The sequence below is a fragment of the Polypterus senegalus genome, chromosome 4 (assembly GCF_016835505.1).
Source record: "Polypterus senegalus isolate Bchr_013 chromosome 4, ASM1683550v1, whole genome shotgun sequence".
NCBI classification, from domain to species: domain Eukaryota; kingdom Metazoa; phylum Chordata; class Cladistia; order Polypteriformes; family Polypteridae; genus Polypterus; species Polypterus senegalus.
The window spans coordinates 29,572,250-29,592,818 of NC_053157.1; the positions used below are offsets into that span (position 1 = coordinate 29,572,250).

The 20,569-nt window shown below is 39.0% G+C and overlaps 1 protein-coding gene across 1 annotated transcript in view; it reads right to left on the reverse strand.

The window, feature by feature from the left end:
- cfap53 (cilia and flagella associated protein 53) overlaps window positions 1-20,569 on the reverse strand; it is a 37,043-nt gene that overhangs the window by 8,034 nt on the left and 8,440 nt on the right. The window contains exons 3-5 of the mRNA XM_039750393.1: window positions 9,466-9,639; window positions 4,168-4,471; window positions 2,317-2,535 (exon numbers count right to left, since the gene is read on the reverse strand). Coding sequence (XP_039606327.1) covers window positions 2,317-2,535; window positions 4,168-4,471; window positions 9,466-9,639 — 697 coding nt within the window. The remainder of the gene's footprint in view (window positions 1-2,316; window positions 2,536-4,167; window positions 4,472-9,465; window positions 9,640-20,569) is intronic.

The window sequence follows — 20,569 nt, forward strand, 5'->3', positions numbered from 1 at the left end:
TTCACTCATATGCAGAAGTGCGCTTCTAGGGGAATGGCCTACAAGGATGCGACCAACGGTTCATTGGTATGATGGGACGAAAGGTCAGCTAGGAGCTCATTTCTTTATCCAATCTGCGGATACAATACCTTGAAAAAAAAAGCTCTAACGCTATTCTTTTCTAGGCATGTTTCTTGGTTTTGACTTCTTGCTTGGTTTTTCATTCCAGTTTTTGCCTCCCATTTGGGTGTTGGTCTCTTTTTTATTTTTATTAGTTTTCTTCTCTGGAAAACTTCACCTGTCAATTCTGAGCAGGACACCAGCATATAAACACTGGAATATTACGAGGGCTTCTGAATATGGAAAAAAATAATTCAGGCATTTATTTCTATTAGGATTGACTTCTGCAATGTGTTATTCACTGGCTGTTTGAATCGTTTTTATGCAGCTTCCACCTAATTCAAAAATGTTGCTGCATGAATCTTTACAAGAACTAAACAGCATGAACACATAAATTCAGCTCTCAAGTTGTTACACTGGCTTTTAGTTGAGGTCCAAGCTGATTTCAAAAATTCTCCTCCTTACTCAAAAACCTAAATGGCCAAGGACTGCTTACATACCTGAACTTATCATTACTTACACAACACAGTGCACATTAAGATCTCAACATGCTGGACTACTAAAGATTCCAGTAATTAAACGAAGAACAGTGGGAGGTTGAGCTTTTTTTGTGTTACAGGGCCCTAAAGCTGTAGAAAGATCTGCCTGCTTATTTATGAGATGCCCCTTCAGTGTCTGCTTTTAAATCCAGGGTAAAGACTCATTACTTTAGTCTTGCATACCCTGACTAGAGCTGATGCATATTGTATCTCTGTTTGTTAGTAATTTGCATTACATTACATTATTGGTGAACTATTACTAATCCTCCTCCACTCTGTTTGTCTTCTCGGTGTCCTGCTATGGTACTTGGTGCCACTGCTCTATGTGCAAGCTATTGTCCTGCCCATGGAAAGATATGAGATACTGGGAGCCTTGAAATCAACGGAGAGAAAGATTCTATCATCATATTAGATGGCCCAGCACAGACACTACTGCACAATGAATAGGAGGAAGGGGTGGCCATTTAACTGAGGTCTCTAGGACTGTCTGACCTTGTCTTTGATTTCTCTGTTACAATTGACTGTGGATGCTCCAGAGATGTATTTTCGCCAAGGATGCTGCTGTTTGGAGGTTTTATTTTCCTCTCCTTAGCTGTTAACTTGTCATTGTCCAACAATAAATTAATGGATAAATAGTGCTGGGCTCCATTTATGTTACTCAGTTTGAACCATTTTGTTTTCTGTCTGTTTAAACAAATCCTTGTCTTTATGTGTACTCATTACGTAACTATTAATTTGTAAACTTTTATTTGTTTCTACCTAGCACTCTGCACCTACACTTGGATGAAGTATGTTAGGAAAAAATAAACTGAGCTGAATTGAACCCATCTATTTTCCATAATCCAACACAGGCATGTCGGGAAGTTTAGCTTGCATGCAAATCGGGACATGACACACAAATATAGACAGGTAACACAAAGGAAGATATATGCTTCCTGGCTTGGCATTGAAATCATGGAGCCCACAGTTAAAAAGTGACCCAGTGGTACTTAAAACTGTTCCATCTTAACATATCAGGATAAACAATTCCAGAATTAATGTGAAGGTAACTGAATGAGATACTTTCAAATTGTATGATGCTGTATTTAACATTTTTCGAAGGCCTACAATTTTAGTGCAACAATCAAAGGGAACATTGTTTTACTATTTTTGGCCATACAAGAAGCCACAATGAAAAAAAATCAGGGTTGGCACGAAATGGCTACATATGTAAGATTGACCAATATGGTGTGATTAGAAGGAATTATGAACATTAATCAATTTACTTATTACTACTCAGCTTAATATAATTATACGGAGCTACTGTCTATCATGGTAAAAGCCAACACTAGATAGCGTGCTAGTACATAGCAGGACACACTCACACCACAAACTGGAATGCAGGCAGAAAAACTCTAGGACATGAGGAGAACATGCAAAACCTGCACAGACAGTACACTGAGCAAGTCAATATTTAAACCAAAGACTATCAGCTGTTTCAATCTACATTAAGAAAACACCTAGCAAAACATCCAGAAGGGTACCCAACTGATGTCCATCATCATTTGACGTCACCATAGTGAAAGAAGACTACTAACGACTGTAAAACAGACCCTGACACAACAGATGTTTTTTTTTTTTAACTTTTGGTCTTCATGGGGCTCAAACAGTCTTTCCCAAACAGAACGACATCTCTCACCTTTCTCCGTCGCCTTTCTTCAGTGTCATCTTGCTCCTCACCGAGAAGCTGCTCCAGTATCTTCATGTCTAATGCAAGTTCTTCCTGTGCTTCCTTGTTCAAGCGTTTCATCTTCAGTCTCAAAGACTCATCTAAGAGGTTCCGTGTCTTCTGCTGTTGCTGCAGTTTCTCAAGTTCACCACGTTCCTTTTCCAGGAACAACATATTCCGGTGCTCATCCTGAGAACAAAAAAGAAACTAAATTGTCAAGCTGAAGATATAAAAGCATTAATTTACTACACATACTGACTCAGGGTTTATTAAAATAATTGTATTGACACGTTTTCAAGCATTGCTACTTTCCATTTATCCATCAATTTATTAAACCCATTTATTCCAATACAGGGTTATGGTGGACTGGGGCTGACGACATCAGCATTTAGGGCAAAGCAGGAAGCAATCCCAACTGAAGGTGTCAGTCACTTCTTACTTTTTAATAAATTAGAATATGTGCAAAAATGGAATATATTGCCCCTTGAAACAGAATTGTGATTAGACATGTTGATGCTTTCAGTTAAGAGATGCAGTATACATTTATAGGGTCCTTATCGTCACCTGCACAAAGCATAGAGAAATTCTTACTATATTTTATATTTTAAATTACTTTTTTTTCCTAACATTTTCAGTAACCATAAATCCATCCACTAATTTATATAATCCAATTTTAGAGTCATGGGAACCTGGATATGGCACCCTTGTATGACAGTGCATGACAGGTCATTGTTAATTGCCTATCACTAATAAAGGATATAAAAGCTCTTGGCAATTTACATTCATTATAGAGTGAAGAGAAGGAGGAGGTCGACAGCATGCACTGATACAGCGCATTGTTGCCCACCACACAAAAAGAACAGTGTGAGGTTTTTTACTGTGGCTGGAGAGACAATCCTGCCACCAACCCCAAAAGTTTCCCTTGCAAGTTGGAGGACCTGATTGCAGGGCTGGTTGCAAGTTCACGTTATACCCACAACGGAGCAATTGCAAGTTAAGGACCTTGCTCAACGGCCCAAAATTGTGGAATCACTTTTGGCATTTACAGGATTCAAACTGGCAACCTTCCAATTAGTGAAAGCTAAAAAATCCTTCCATCCGTCCATTGACAACAGTGCTTAGTCAAGCCAGTTCTTAGTTGTAGAAACATCAGAAGCAAGCCAAGATCAAACTCTGGATGGGGTTTCAGTCCACTGCACACTTACTTGTACAAAGACTATGTATATATTGTGATGGAGAGCTGGAACTCTTACCCAGATGGGATGCCTTCTTAAGGGAAGAACCGGGGTGAAGGAGCTTGCATGGGGCAATACCTCCCACGGGATGACAGAGTGCAGCCCCTCTGGCTTGCTACAGTGCCATGGGGTTGGAGCACGGAAGCTTAACATTGCCAGGGGGTGCAAGGGAAATAGCTGAGCCCCACTAAGCAGGACTGCTGCCACATCCAGAAGTACTGCCAGAACGAGTGCCCTTAAAAAGGAGCCAGCTACCACTACTCCTGGGGCCAGAGTCAAGAGTAAGCAGATAAAGCTTGAGAGAGGAACTGAGGTGGAAGGAAAGAGAGAGAGAGAGAGAGAGAGAGAGAGAGAGAAGAGAAGAGAAGAGAAGAGAAGAGAAGAGAAGAAAAAAGGACTGTGTATTTTGGTGCTTGTACTTTGCTACAGATGGGAGACAAAAAAAACATTTCTCTCTCTGAATAAAGCCTCTGTTGTGCTGGGACTTGTTTCTCAGTCTGTTGTGTCAGGTGTCAGGGGAGAATTGTGAGCCCTGGTCTCTATATTATGTATGGTAAATGAATTAAAATTAGGTAAATTAACCTACAATCAACCGTGCTTCCTCTTCTTTTAGTCTCTTCTCTTCAAGCCGCTGGGCTTCTGTAGCTGCTTTCTGGATCTGAAGGACATCCAGCGTCTCTCGCATCTTTTCTGCCCGCTTCTGTGCCTGCTGTTCTTCTCGTTCTGCCTTGGCTTGCCTATCTTTCTCCCAGAGATCTGCAAAAAATTGCTCCTCTTCTTTCTGTTTTTGTCGTATCTGCTCCTTAAGGTTAAGTTGTGCCATCCTCTCAGAGAATACCTGCTCAGTATGGCGACGACTCAACTCTGTCCGAAGCTCCTCAGTTTGTTCCCTTTAGGAGTATATCAAAAACCAAGGTAAACAGGTATACATTAGTCTTTTACATATGGTATATTTAATGTTACATTCTTACTCATGCTTAGTTATAGCCATATATACCCAGGATGATTAGTAGAATACACGTTTTATACATGCAATGTATCATATACTGACATTACAAGGCAACCCATTCAACAAGGGGGGATGGAGTATTGTCAATTCCAAATGCAAGCATAAACACGTAGATAACATATCTGGCAAACAAATCTATTATGCTGTAATAATCATAAATTTTTGCATTCATGGCAGTCTAAAACTTCCGCAAGATGTCTAAATGTCCACAGTAGCTTTAGAAGGTCTAGTCAAAATTGTAAAATTACTAAACATTACTAAAGAACACACATGCCTCTGATCCTAGGACAAAAGAAGTGAAATCATATGGACCCTATCCTGGAAGATTATCAATGGAGGCTCCCATTGATGCAAAAGATAAGCAGCTGTAGCTATATCTTATGTGTTCTAAATAGTTTCTTCTTTCAGTTTCTGTCAATGTTATAATGTCTTTTATTAGCTGTAGTGCTGAACATTTCCATTTTGGCAACTCCACCCCACAGTAAGCATACTGCCAATGTAATTTTTGTAAATAGTGCTCTTCAAACAAACACTGTTGTAAGGGTGTAAAAGCATTGTTTCCACATGGACAGAAGTTAATATTTAATGTTTCTCAGTGAACATTTTTCTGTTGTCATTCTTGCATTCTGTATTGTCTTTGATGAATGTTCATTCTGGATCCTGTACTTTACTCAAAAGATGGCACAGCTGTTTTTTCTTCTTCACCCTATGACAGGCTTCAGCAATAGCCATTCTTTTCCTTTCTGCAATGTCAACCTCTCGAGAAGTTTGTTGTAAAAAGAACCTTCACAGAGGTTTGCTTTTCAAACAGGTATCATTCCATAAGCTTTCAATTAGTAATCAGACGGACCTTTAGTATTTTTATACTGTATATTTATACAAAAAGGCTACAAAAATGACATAGCAGCGCTAGAAAAGGTCCAGAGAAGAGCGACTAGGCTGATTCCAGGGCTACAGGGGTTGAATTATGAGAAAAGATTAAAAGAGCTGAGCCTTTACAGTTTAAGCAAAAGAAGATTAAGAGGTGACATGATTGAAGTGTTTAAAATTAAGAAGGGAATTAGTACAGTGGATTGAGACTGTTATTTTAAAATTAGTTCATCAAGAACACGGGGACACAGTTGGAAACTTGTTAAGGGTAAATTTCGCACAAACATTAGGAAGTTTTTCTTTACACAAAGAACGATAGACACTTGGAATAAGCTACCAAGTAGTGTGGTAGACAGTAAGACGTTAGGGACTTTCAAAACTCGACTTGATGTTTTCTTGAAAGAAACAAATGGATAGGACTGGCGAGCTTTGTTGGGCTGAATTGCCTGTTCTCGTCTAGAGTGTTCTAATATATTGTAAGATATGGCCGGCCATGTACCCTGACCAATAACCCCAGGCTACCAGATGGAGCCCTCCTTGCAGCGTAGAGGTGCCCCGAATGCCAACAGGGAATTATGCACAGTGGTCTTTTAATGCACAACCCTGCTGGACACCATGGGGGCCGCCAGGAGTCGCTGCAGGGAGGCCCAGGGACTATTTTCCCTATACCCCGGAAGTACGTCCCACTCACATGGACAGAAGAAATGACGTGCTTCCGGGATGAAAAAAAAAGAGGTTTTTACCTGACCCGGAAGTGATAGAAAATCACATGGACTGAGGGACAAACACTTCCAGGTCAAGGACTATAAAGGACTCTGGGAAATCCCAGACGGACGAGTTGAGTTGGGAGGCAGGGTGGCTAAGCGTCTGGGAGTTTGGAGGATTGGTTAATGTTTATTGAGAATTGTGGAGAGGAGCGTGCTTTGTGCACTTTATTATTATAATAAAAATTATTATTGGACTTTTACCTGGTGTCTGACATGTGGTCTGAGGGTACAAGGGGGCGAGAAAAGCCCTAATCTGTCACTATATATATATATATATATATATATATATATACATATATATATATATATTCTGTTTAGAGTGTTAAAAGAGGTCTGAGAGGTGAAATTAAAGCAAAATATCATTTGCAGGGGAAAGGCTCACTGTTAACTAGGTAGGCTTATTAACTGAAAATATGGGTAGGGCACTATAGTAATTAATAAATATATTTAATAATAGATAGATAGATAGATAGATAGATAGATAGATAGATAGATAGATAGATAGATAGATAGATAGATAGATAGATAGATACTTTTATTAATCCCAAGGGGAAATTCACATAATCCAGCAGCAGTATACTGATACAAAATAATAATATTTAATAAGGATATATAATAATATTCTAATAAGGAAATCACTGTGATTTATGCGGTTATATGTAACTTTTTTGTACAAACTAGCATATACAGATTTAGGTTTCATTTGCACACTGACTACAACTTAATAGGGAGTTGGATTGCAAGCACATGAACACAGTTCCGGATTCATTGTTATACTGTTGAGATCTCTGAAAGGAAAAATTACTATCCAATAGTTTCAATACATGTTGGTTTGCTCTGCTAGATGATGATGTACTGCTTAATGTGGTATCTGGTAGGAGGTATAATGGGAAAACAAAAGGGATCATTGGTTTCAGAGGCAAGATTTCTCAGATTCAATAAATGGAGGCAGCAGGGCTAGAATTTATCTCAAAATATTTGACAGCCTGAAGGGCTAGTAAGGTGAAAAGTTTAATAGATGTGGAAAATTTGCACTAATCCTTTCTGCAAAATACCTCAGATAAACATGAAAATGAGCCAAAAAATTATGTATCTAACATCACATGTATAGTTGCAGATGTTTGAATTAACAAAGCAGTGTTGAGACAATAGTGACCAATGTTGGACAACCGTAAACAACTCAAAGCATCCATGGAAAAATCTCATGTTAAATGCGTCACATACTTGATGTCAAGTCATCCAGTTGTACACTCACAACATTCCAAATACGTGTTTTTACTAAAATACTGTTAAATAAATCACTCCTGGAAAACTATCAACTAAAATGGAACAGGCTCAGATGTGCCTCAGCATTAGAAGACCCTCCGCCCATTCATTTTTCATAAGTACATCCCAGTAACAACTTATTCATTGTCAACCATTACATTTCATGTGATATTGACAGTGCAACATTCCAAGAACCTGCCTCGTACTTGTGCATATACAAGATGCTTCAAAAGCAAAAGATCAATTCATCCATGCAGTTTCACAGCCTACCATTAAATAAATCCGAGGTACACCAGTTGTGACTAGCTGCTATGAATATAAATGTAGCAAAGGGAGATGGGTCTGCAATTTAAATGTACACACGTCTGAGAGAATTTTGTTTTAGTTCATGATAGCATTGTCCACAAGTGACTTATTTAACAATATTTTAACAAAACAAAGGTGTTTGAGACGTTGTGTGCATAAAATTGGATAACCTGAAATGTGGATAATCAAAAAAAAACATGTTTGCTGTTGCCCAATGTTAGTCACCATAGACTTGTATAAGAAACTCTGTCATCTGCATTCTGCATGACAAAATGTGATTTAAATGTTTTCTCTACAAATAATATGGGGCTATTAACATATAAAAAAATATATTCTTAAAACTGGATCGAGGTCTTTAAAGTCAATGCTGCACAAAGGCCTGAGTATAGGAACCCGTTTTAACATTTAACGACTCCTGCTAGTTCCTATTTTCTGTATCTACAACTATATTTTGACTTGTCAACTGTTCTAATCTGTAATCCGTAATTACATTTTGAATGGTGAGAATTGAAATAGTAGATGTCAGAAATTCTGTTTTACTAAAAAAAAAAAAAACCTTGTGTCCCAGTTAATACCTTGACCTTCACAGTTTTTGTAAAACAATGGTTAGTGATGGGTATGTATTGCTGAATGTGCTGCTTTTGGTCTCCGAGAAGAAGGCAGTAGGTTACTGATACATATTTTATTCTCACTTTTGCACAACAGCCTGGCCTTTTTTTTAGCATATGGGCCAATGAGGTTATAGAGATGCCTGGCAATACAAAAAGTACAGCCACAGCAGTTGTACAGAGTCAAGTGCAGCCAACTGATGCTTCTCCCTGGCTGGCACCAGAAGTACTTAAGGGCTGCATAACCCCCTACACACACACAAGTTAGACAATACTGGAGTTGGGAGAAAAGTAGCTGAGAAGATGTCTAACCAGGAAAGATTCAGAGGAAGGAGCAGGAGGAAAAAAGAGTGAAGGAGGGGAATGTTTCTAGTGGAAAACCTGACCAACCTCATGGGGTACAGAGAGGGACACCATTGCTGTGCTTAGTGAGGTTCCAGATGGCTCTAGTCTTTGCTATATTACCTATTTTACTTTGTTATGTTCTCCTATAGCATTAACTACCCCATATGTTAATTTTTATTAATAATAATGTTTTTTTTTTGTTACTTTCATGTGCTTCTGGGCTTGGGGTCTGCAGTTTCGTCTCAAAAGCTTACCTTGCACACTTTTGCCAACACATCTGATGTATGCTATTATTTTTCTGTATAATGACACTTAAATCTTTATAGCCTGTCAATTTATCCTCTGAATTGAACACTTATACGCAATCATTACATGGTTTAAAAAGCTTTAACTATATAGAGAATGATATTAATTATTTTATAGCATGAAGCACATTATATCAGGTGATTTATTTACACAGCAAAGAAGTACACATTTCAAGCAGCAAGACAGAATTGCAACTTGGGAAGTCAATTACCAAGAAGGGATGGAAGCAGATAATAAAGTGCTTACTCAGTAGAAATGCTAACACAGCTTGTGTGTTTAATGACTACTGAAAGCCAAGAAAGGAGAGCATGAATTCACTGCAGCTGCAAGAGATGTCTCTGAATACATGACAAAGGAACTACAGTATTTACAAGACAATGTTCTGTATATTTCCACAGCCACTTTACCTGAACTGCTGCTCGAGCTTTTCCGATACAAGCTGTTCCCTTTCTTTCTCTCTCTTTTCCCTTAGAAATTTGGCCCTCTCTCTCATCTTTGCTTGCCGTTCTATCGTCGTCTCCTCTTTGCATTCCATTTCTGCAATAAAAAGTTTTTCCTCCTCTTCAAGCAGATTGCGTAGTCTGAGAGGAGAAAGCAATACATTGTTATGCAAATGTGTCTTTCAAGAATACCATTAAAAAGAGTGCAAAAGCAATTCATATCTTAATGACAATCATGATGAAAAACACTGGCGATAAATGAAAATCATGGTTCTAACCCATTTCAAAATATTTTTAAGTTTCATATTTATTTACATATTACGTAACAAGTACAACAGAATTCATAATCCACAGTCTTGGACGATGCATTAAAAAGATTTCAAGAGTTGTCCAACTCGCAAGAGGTTGACTGAAGCAGAAGAGATATCAGCATTGTGGAGTAGATAGTCCGTCAAGTAACACAGAATGATGAAAACATCCACAGTGGCAGACAAAAACTTTCTCTGCATCCAAGTAAAATATGGCACAGACCATTTAACTGCAGGGCATGCCTACAAACAGAATAATCTACAAACACCCAAAATAAAAGAGGATGGAATTATGGTCCCCTAAAATGATAACATTTCTCAAGGATGGAAAAAGACTGTCTAATCAATCAAGAAAAGAAATGGGGAAACTGATAGGAGGTGTCTGCTGTTCCTCAAGGGTAGCAGGGAGCAGGCAAGGCTATCCAGTGAGGAACCAACAAGCAGCCACTGCAGTCCTGTGTTTTCTAAGAACTCAGTGGTATCGTTTCTCATAGCATTCTCCTCACCCAAGCCAGGCCTGGAAGTAACGCTGAACAAAAGAACATTGAAAACTGAGCATTCATAGAGAGAAAGAAAAAATGGTAGTTGAAAGGGGGATGTTTCCATGGTCCTGGGAAGGTGAAAGAATAGGCAAGGGCAATCAGGGCAAGGCAGAAACAGGTTTGTTGCTTCATTTACTTATGGTACCTTGTACTTCCATTATACTCATCAAGACCTGTTTTGTTGGTAAATTAACTCTCTGAGGGCTAAATATTTTTTTCCAAAAAACATAGTTTCTGAAAAGCAATGGTTTCACAACATAAAACATCTGTTGCTGCATGCTGCGGCTACCAGTTTGCCAAGAATGTGTGGCAGGCTTGCTGCCAGGCTGTCTTTGCGTGGCTGGGGCAGTGGCAGCAGCAGCAGGAGTCACGGTCGCAGTGCCATTCTTAAGTGGCAGTCCTCCTGACGAACATTGCCATAGGTGTGTCAGCCTACATGAACCTGTTCAGCACCACAATTAGCTGGGGACCAGTCAGCTACTGCTGGAACCTCACATTCGTTTTCGATCACTTGTGTCAAAATCGGAGTCCGGCAAGTCATAGTCCACTTCAGAGATAATAGGCAAAGCTTTGTCCCTGGAGTATTTTGCTTTATGTATTCGCTTTGATCTTTCACCATTATGTCAGTGACATTTTTGCTCTTGTTTGTGCCTTACTACTCACACGAGCCCAGGAAATCTCGGTCAAACCAATGAAGCTAACTTTCCTTCTAGCAACAAGAGTCCAACTAAAAGATAACGGTTGGTTTTGTCGCAGTTTACAGTTGATTACCATCATCAACTTCTCTTTTTGACAGAAGTCGACATCAGCCTTCAAAGAGTTAAACTGTTTTCTTGAAGAACTTTAGACTCCATTGGCAGATGTGGAGAAACATCAGGAGGTGACCTCCTGTTATAATGGGTATAAGCAGCGATGGATAAAAAAAAAATCAGTATGGAATGGTCCATCTAGTACTTCCTTATAAATTACACTTTAGTGAGAAAATCTGTCAACAATGATATTACAGTACAATACAACCAATTGTGATATATAATAATATACAATCAAGCACATTAACATGTACAATATTTATTATATACAAAAATAGAGAGAGAAAAATGAACAGTGAATCAAATCAAATGACTAACTTCAATAATGTTTAATTTGAAATTATAACACATTGGATCAAACAAGCTGAAAGAGTGTGTATGTGTGGCCTTATGTATACCTCCATGTGCGTGTACATGAATCCACTTTAATAAAAGGGTAAGGTCTGTGTGTCTGCCTCTGTGTTCATGCAGTTGCTTGGTCTCAGTTATTCCAAAAGGTGGCACATTACAAACAGTTTTTAGCAATAAAATGCATTGTCTTTGTCATTTCAATAGGTGGTGCATCACAAACATTAACACTGCTTTTATGAATCCCTTAACAAATGGCATTTAACAGAGACATACGCATTGTGCGGCGCACCACAAACATTAACACTGAGGTCTACGTTGATTACTTAGATTTCAACCCATCTTAGACGGGTAGCACAGAGAGAGAGAGAGAAGGAGGTTGGCAGCACTGATACAGAGCATTGCCGCACCCAGCAAACGACGAACCACCTCAAGATCCCAAATTAGGACCCGAGCACAGCAGCTCGTGTTTAAAGCAATCATGCATCTCTAAAACAACTCATACAAAAATTTTGCAAATCAATGGCACTGGTCAAATGACTAAATCGAGCATACAGAAACAATCCTAGTTAAACTGAACAATCTCTATGGCAGTTATCATTGACATATGTCAAACTGCTTTTGAAGGATAAAGGGATAAGTACTGGACCAAACTGTACCAAAACAATAGGCCTTGAGCCTATAACAAGGCAAACACATTGCAACTTGTTTAAAGAATATAGATCTAATTTTTTCAGACATTATCATTGCACATGGGTCTCACAATTCAGTGTGGATATCTCAAAAACCACTTGTTCCAAAAAACTCTCTTTATTGGGAGGTAGTCATCCAGGAGCTCTACATAACACAAAAAACTACATCATTTTGCTAAAAAAGATGAAATTTTAAGATGTTAAAATCAATTTTGATTTTTCAGATATGCAGACAGTGACACACACAGACACCATGTTAAAATCAGAACCTCAATTCAACAGCAAATTTTGAGCCCATCAATAAAGAGATTAGTATTACAACACAAAAGATATAATATAAAATACACAATTCACCTAAGCTGTATTCTTTGGGTTGGGCTGCAGCTTCCCCACGACCTTGCTCTGTATAAGCACAATTGGATAGAATGGATGTATGCATGCAAACAAATGTAAAAAATGGTATCAATTCATATTTTATAAAAAATGATTTAAGTAAAACTGCCTGCGATAACTCCATCACTTTTATATCTACCCAGGAAAAAGACGTTTTTTTAACCTGTGTATTCTGTTCGTTTTCCTCCTTGTTCACGTTAGATTACACTGCAAGACAAGGGAGAGAAGAACTGAGAGAAGAGAAAAACTGTGGCTGATAAACTGAGAGATTGTGCATGAAAGCAGTGTGCTGTGTGACAGACGAGGTAACAAATGAGAGTGTCATTCTTACACTTTCAGTTTGGCTGATGTAGAGCTGAAAATCTCCCGGGAGATCTTGACAACTTTATATGGTACTTTATAGCGTAACCAAGGAGTCAGCATGACAACAACCAAATAGTTATTATCAAACCAAATAGTTAATAATTACTTAATGAACTAAAATAAATTAGGTGTTTAAAATAAATAGAACAGAATTAGGCAAAACTCTGTGTAACTGAAAAGTCCCTAATAAGAAATTACACTAAATCACAATGGAGAAAAAAAAAGTCTGGAATTTGCATCTGAAGACTGTGAGCTCACAAAAACCACCAAAAATGGAAGAGAAAGCAAAAACATACATGATGGTGCCCAGACAGGCATCTTGGCCAGGATAACAGAAGGTTTCATACCCAGCCAGGAGGCCATAATGGAAGGACCAGGAAAATGGACTCACCAGGAGCAGGTCATTCCCCCAGGGGAAGTGTTCCTCGGGGATAAACCTGTTTAGGACACTGGCAGGGTTACATGGGAAATGGAGTCTGGAAACACATCCCTGTCCGGGTTTTGGGACCGCCAGAGGGTGCTGCTGGGGGAGGACTGCCCTGGTTCCCAAACGACCCGGAAATACTCCAGATAACTTCAAAAGCAAAAATAACTAATAAAAACAAAAATAACTTCAGAAGCAGTTAATTGGTTGACTTTAAAAGAAAGCCCGCTACCTCAGTTTATACAGTCAGAGTCGGGAGGCGGTGGGCTACACTCTCAGAGGAAGGAGGACGAATTGTGCTTGGTGCTTTATTTTGTTTATATCCTTTTGGGAAAGATGCTGGGGCTCAATAAAACCCTTTATTTGAGGTTAAAGTGTGTATGGGCATTATTGTGACAGAGGTTTGTGGCTCTCTGGCGCCCCAATAGTGGTTACATACACCTTTAATAAGGAAAAGGTCAGTCATAGTTCAACATATTTAAAGGACAGATGTTGCTGGACTCCATTTACATGAATCAGTTTTGACCCACTTTGTCCCCTATAGCTTAAAATAAATTTGTGCCTTTGTGTATTCATCATTAAATTAGTAATTTGTGACATATTTGTATCTCCCTGTTAACCTTTCACAGCAACCTGTGCCTGCACTCAGTGAAGAGCACTATACAAAATTAAGCTGAATTGAACTGACTTAATGTGAGGGAATGGCCACAACAAAAGAGGAATTAGTGTCAAAGCAAAAAGGTCCTAAAACTATAATCAGTTTTTAGTTACCTCTAACACTAAAATAATTAAAAGATTTCAAAACTTCACTTGATCAAATACAGCAATACTGGATACAGTGCATCACCATCTTTAAATAACGTAATACCAAGGCACCAGAACAAAGCCAATCATGTGGTCCATAGCCATACAGAAAAAAGCACAAAAACACAGGGTCTACAAAGAAAATGAACAATAAAATGCTGCCCTGATTATGCCACAATAAAACAAAAGTCATTTATATTCAAAGTGCAACAATGAGTTAAAGGAATTCTAAAGCTCTGATCAAATCAATGAACAGTGTAACACAAAACTAAATCAAGAATAAAAAGGACCTTATTTTTCAGTCAAATTACAGGCATCCATGTTGCTTCATTTTAACAGAACATTTTAACACGGTTTCTGAGAAAGATGAAAGTTCAACTAAAAACTCACATTTCTGTGACTGTTAAACAGAGTAACATGGAAGCTCAATAACCTGAGATGCGGTGCACAGGTCTATAAAGCTTGATCTGATTCATGGCTCTCTTTATGGTCCGTACCAACATTCCAAAGATGCGAAGGCTAGGTTAGGTTAATTGCAGTGAGTGTAGATGTGCGTAAGAACCTTTGTGTTTGGAACATTAAATGATTTATTATTCCATTAATTTTCCAAATGTGTGTATTCCAAGATAAAAAGCACAAGTCCTCATCAGTACTGTCAATCTGAAAAATTCTCTGAAGCGTTTCTCACAACGAATCTGCAGGTTTGCCAGTCACCTTTTTCTCTAAGACTTTCCATGAAAATTTACAGTGCGGCTGACTTAGGCAAATTTTTTTTCCCCAGTGCCCCAAGAAGCTTTGCAAGGGCAGTGTGACATCACAAAGGTGTATTTTTATGGGGAATGTCACTACCCGATCTGCACTAACAGCTTGATTTGAATGGGTACTTGAGAACTTTCACATTTACATACTGCAAGATTTCTCCACCTCACACTTTACAGCATTGCCAGATTTGCTTTGTGCATATGGGAATAATTTATGTTATATACATACACGCATTTATGATGTCACATTTGCACCCTTTATGCATTAAAAAAAAAAAACTTGACTCAAGGTTATAGTTTAAGGCATGGCCCGATCTGAATGGCATTGGATACAAAACTCACAGAATTTTCATTGAAGGGTAAATTAGCTGACCATAATTATTAAGAAAATACTTAGCTGATCTGCATAGATTCATTGTACTGTTTGTCGTTACTGCTAGATTAAGGATGTTATGCTCCTCGCTATGCAGCATTGATCAGTTAGTAATGGGTTGAGCTGCCCCTACAGCCAAAGTATGCGCCACTGATCCCTTGCATAACAGGCTCTGTGAGTTGAAGTTAGTCATGGTCGTAGGAGCTCAGGAGACACACAGAGAGATAATTGTACCATCATATTTCATGCAAAACAAGCTTGATTTGTTCTTCCCTATTGAACTGAATACATTTCGGCGAGTATGCTGAAATTCCCAAACCTTTTCGTGCTGCAACAAACACGAGGAAAAGCAAACTTCAGCAGAGTTCGTTCATTACTACTCATCCTCAAAATTTTAAATGTTAAGGTAAAGGACACTTTCCGATTCACTTATCCTGTTTCAAGTATACTAATAAAAGAGTGAAAGAACAACTGATGTCATTTAAAGTGGCCATATCGACAAGAAACACAAACGGTATTATAAACACTCAAAGTTATACACAATAAAAAATGAAGCCACACTGCATCCTTCATTCTAAATTAAAAATAAATAAGGAATAAACAGAATTATTTTTGCCACTGTGGGTGGAGAAGTGGCAAAGTGGTTAGTGCTGCTGCTGCCTCCCAGGTCTAGGCAGAGACTTAGGACTGACTCTCGGTCACTGTCCCTCGCAGTTTACACAAAATTCCTATGGTCCATATGGTTTACCTCCCATGTGCAAGTTAAGTGAACTGGCAACTGAAAAGCTGGATTTGTATAAGTGAGTATGAGTGTGTAAGTCTCGTGAGAAGACTGCTTTCCTCTCCAGGGTTTGCTCCTGTGATGTGCTGCTTTTACAGCAGGCCCCAACTCTCCATGAACCTGTACTGGAGAAAGTTAGTTGAGAAAATGGATTGGTGCAGATTATCATTCAGGTGGCATGGTGGTGCAGTGGAAAGTGATCCTGCCTCATAGCTGCTGGTGACTGACTGGACTGTAATCCTGGCACCGTCACTGTCTGTGTTGGAATCGGCACGTTGTCCTCTTATTGATGTGGGGCATTTCTCTCGGTATTCTGGATTCTCTCCCATATCCAAAGACCTGCGGGTTAAGTTAACTGCTGAGCCTAAATTGGCCCCATATGAGTGAGTGTGTCCTGTCCAGGGGTGATTCCTTCCTTGTACCGGATACGGTTGTGATGGGCTCCAGCTCCCCTCGACCCTGAAATTGGATTAAGTGAGATAGGAAATGGATGGATGGACTGATGTTGACAATTGTGTTTCAAACTGATTTCGCTAAAGATACTTTCATAAAGAAAGAACAGAAGAGAATTTAATTCAAATTCTTAAACAGCATTGTTGACAAAATAATTAAAAGTTGTAATGCCAGAATATTAATGTAAATACAAACAAGCAAGGTATTTCCATATGGTAACACTGTCATTGCTTAATGTCTTTGGACATTTTCCATGTTTTGGGTATACATTGTCTTCCCACTGTCCCCTAGTCTTTTGATGGGCACTACGCTGTATAGACTAAAAGACCACACCCTTATCATATAATCTTATTTTGCTTAATCAGTTTATCTGTCTTATTTAGATTTCAAGGTAACTGAACATAAATCAGCAGAGGTTACTGATCTTGCAGTAGAATAGCAGAATGTCAATCATAATTAAAACACAATAAAATTATACATCTATCCATCCACCCATTCCACTACAGTGGTGCTTGAAAGTTTGTGAACCTTTAGAATTTTCTATACTTCTGCATGACCTAAAACATCATGAGATTTTCACTCAAGTCCTAAAAGTAGATAAAGAGAAACCAGTTAAACAAATGAGACAAAAATATTATACTTGGTCATTTATTTATTGAGGAAAATGATCGAATATTACATATTTGTGAGTGGCAAAAGTATGTGAACCTCACAGATTAGCAGTTAGTTTGAAGGTGAAATTTGAGTCAGGTGTTTTCAATCAATGGGATGACAATCAGGTGTGAGTGGGCACCCTGTGTTAATTAAAGAACAGGATCCATCAAAGTCTGCTCTTCACAACAAATGTTTGTGGAAGTGTATCATGGTACGAACAAAGGAGATTTCTGAGGACCTCACAAAAAGAGTTGTTGATGCTCCTCAGGCTGGAAAAGGTTACAAAACCATCTCTAAACAGTTTGGACTCCACCAATCCACAGTCAGACAGATTGTGTACAAATGGTGGAAATTCAAAACCATTGTTACCCTCCCCAGGAGTTGTCGACCAACAAAGATCACTCCAAGAGCAAGGCGTGTAATAGTTGGCGAGGTCACAAAGGACCCCAGGATAACTTCTAAGCAACTGAAGGCCTCTCTCACATTGGCTAATGTTCATGTTCATTAGTCCACCATCAGGAGAACACTGAACAACAATGGTGTGCATGGCAGGGTTGCAAGAAGAAAGCCACTGCTCTCCAAAAAAAACATTGCTACTCGTCTGCAGTTTGCTAAAGATCACGTGGACAAACCAGAAGGCTATTGGAAGAATGTTTTGTGGATGGTTGAGACCAAAATAGAACTTTTTGGTTTAAATGAAAAGCGTTATGTTGGAGAACGGAAAACACTGCACTCCAGCATAAGAACCTTATCCCATCTGTGAAACATGGTGGTGGTAGTATCATGGTTTGAGCCTGTTTTGCTGCATCTGGGCCAGGACAGCTTGCCTTCATTGATGGAACAATGAATTCTGAATTATATCAGAGAATTCCAAAGGAAAATGTCATGACATCTGTCCATGAACTGAATCTCAAGAGAAGGTGGGTCATGCAGGAAGACAACGACCCTAAGCACACAAGTCGTTCTACAAAAAAATGGTTAAAGAAGAATAAAGTTAATGTTTTGGAATGGCCAAGTCAAAGTCCTGACCTTAATCCAATCGAAATGTTGTGGAAGGACCAGAAGCGAGCAGTTAATGTGAGGAAATCCACCAACATCCTAGAGCTGAAGCTGTTCTGTACGGAGGAATGGGCTAAAATTCCTCCAAGCCGGTGTGCAGGAATGATCAAAAGTTACCGGAAATGTTTAGTTGCACTTATTGCTGTAAAGGGGGGTCACACCAGATACTGAAAGCAAAGGTTCACATACTTTTGCCACTCACAAATATGTAATATTCAATCATTTTCCTTAATAAATAAATGACAAGTATAATATTTCTGTCTCATTTGTTTAACTGGTTTCTCTTTACCTACTTTTAGGACTTGAGTGAATATCTGATGATGTTTTAGGTCATATTTATGCAGAAATATAGAAAATTCTAAAGGGTTCACAAACTTTCAAACACCACTGTATATCCTAACACAGGGTCTTAGGGGTCTGCTTTAGCCAATCCCAGCCAACACAGGACAGCCCACTGCAGGACACACAGACACCCCCACACACCAAGCACAATTTAGAATCGCCAATGAACCTAACCTGCATGTCTTTGGACTGTGGGAGGAAACTGGAGCACCTGGAGAAAACCCACGCAGACACAGGGAGAACATGCAAACACCACGCAAGGAGAACCCAGGAAGCGAACCCAGGCCTCCTTACTGCGAGGCAGCAGCGCTACCACTGCGCCACCATGCCGCCCCAGAATTGAGCAGTAAAAAGAAAATTCCATTTATCTATCTATTCACTGAAAAGCTATGAAATTTTATAACAGTACAATAACCAATTTTAATGTATTAATATAATGTAATGTAGCAAGAGAAAAAAAATACAACACTGATAAAATCCAAAGTGTTTTGAAAACCTTAGTTCTACCACTATCAACTCCCATCACCCCGGAGGCAGTTAAAAAGAAAGTGGAATAATACCCACAAAGAATTCAAAACCTGAATAGTGAAAACCTAATATGAAATACTAATAGTCATTTCTTTTAAGGTGTAAAATAATAACTATATGTTTACTACAAATTTGCTGTTAATGATAATTCTATCTATTTTTTGTGTGTGCTGTATATTGATATTACCTATTCTAATATGGCACATTATCTTGTATATAAACATCTACGCGTGAAAGTGTGTCTGTCTGTCCAGCCGGGAAGTGAGAGGTGGAGAAGGGGTAATCGCTCCACCTCCCCACCTCCGAGGATGCGCAAGCAAGGCCAGCACTTCGGCCAAACGAAACCTACGAAGAAAGTCACTCACTTAGCCGCTAATACAGAAGCAAGGTGAGCACATCAGCAAAATAATATTCCTTCTACTATTCCTCCCACTGCTAATACAGAAGTGAGGGGAGCACGTTGGCAAAATGAAACCTCCGAAGAAAGACAAAGTCACTTAGCCGCTAATACACAAATGATGCAAGCACATCAGCAAAACGAAACCTCCTAGGAGAGAGATGCCCAGAGTAGTTCCTATCAGTTACCTGACATCTCTACATTTCAATTTTTTTTCTAACAATTTCAATAGTTTCTCGGACCCCGGGCTTTTTACAGTGTGGGCTTACACAGCTAGTTTATTTATAATTTGTCATTCTCTGTTATTGCTACTTTAAAAGAACACTCCACCCAAAAATGATGTTTTTTATAAGGTACTTACACCAGTGGTTTCCAAGTTCAATCCTGGAGTACCACTGTGGTTGCAGGTTTATATCCCAACCAACTACTTTTAATTGGTCTCTTAATTTAATTAAACAAGCTGTTTATTTCCCTGTCTCTGTATTTATAAAAAAAAAGACAAAACAGAATTTCTAATTTTTTATTAATACTAGGAGGCTCTGCCCCCTGCTCGCTTTGCTCACCCACCCCCGTGTTTGGTTTACCGGATATACAATTTAAAGAGATTGTTATTTTCATGTGAATTGTTACATATGCATTATTTTCACATTTACTTTAAAAACTTTTGTAAAAACAATACTTGTCTTTTATTTTCGGCCCCGGGCATGGTTACATCTCTTTCTTGCAGGGCGTATAACGCTGCTCGCGTTGTGAAGGGGAGGCAGCTGAACACATGCTAAGGAGATGCCGTCGGATCATCTGCTGTTGGCGAGCTGCCTGTTCAGCTTGTTGCATGTCGTTGTTTTAAGAGCTGGGAGCGCACGTCGTGTCTACCAAAAGCAATCCAACAACTGATGGTTAGACTTGTTTTAAATGATAGCTCACTGCCTTGTCCCACGTGACGTTGTAAAAAAAATAATTGTCCTTTATTTCCGGCCCCGGGTGTGGTTAAATTTCTTTCTCGCAGGACGTATAACGCTGCTTGCGTTGTGAAGGGGGTT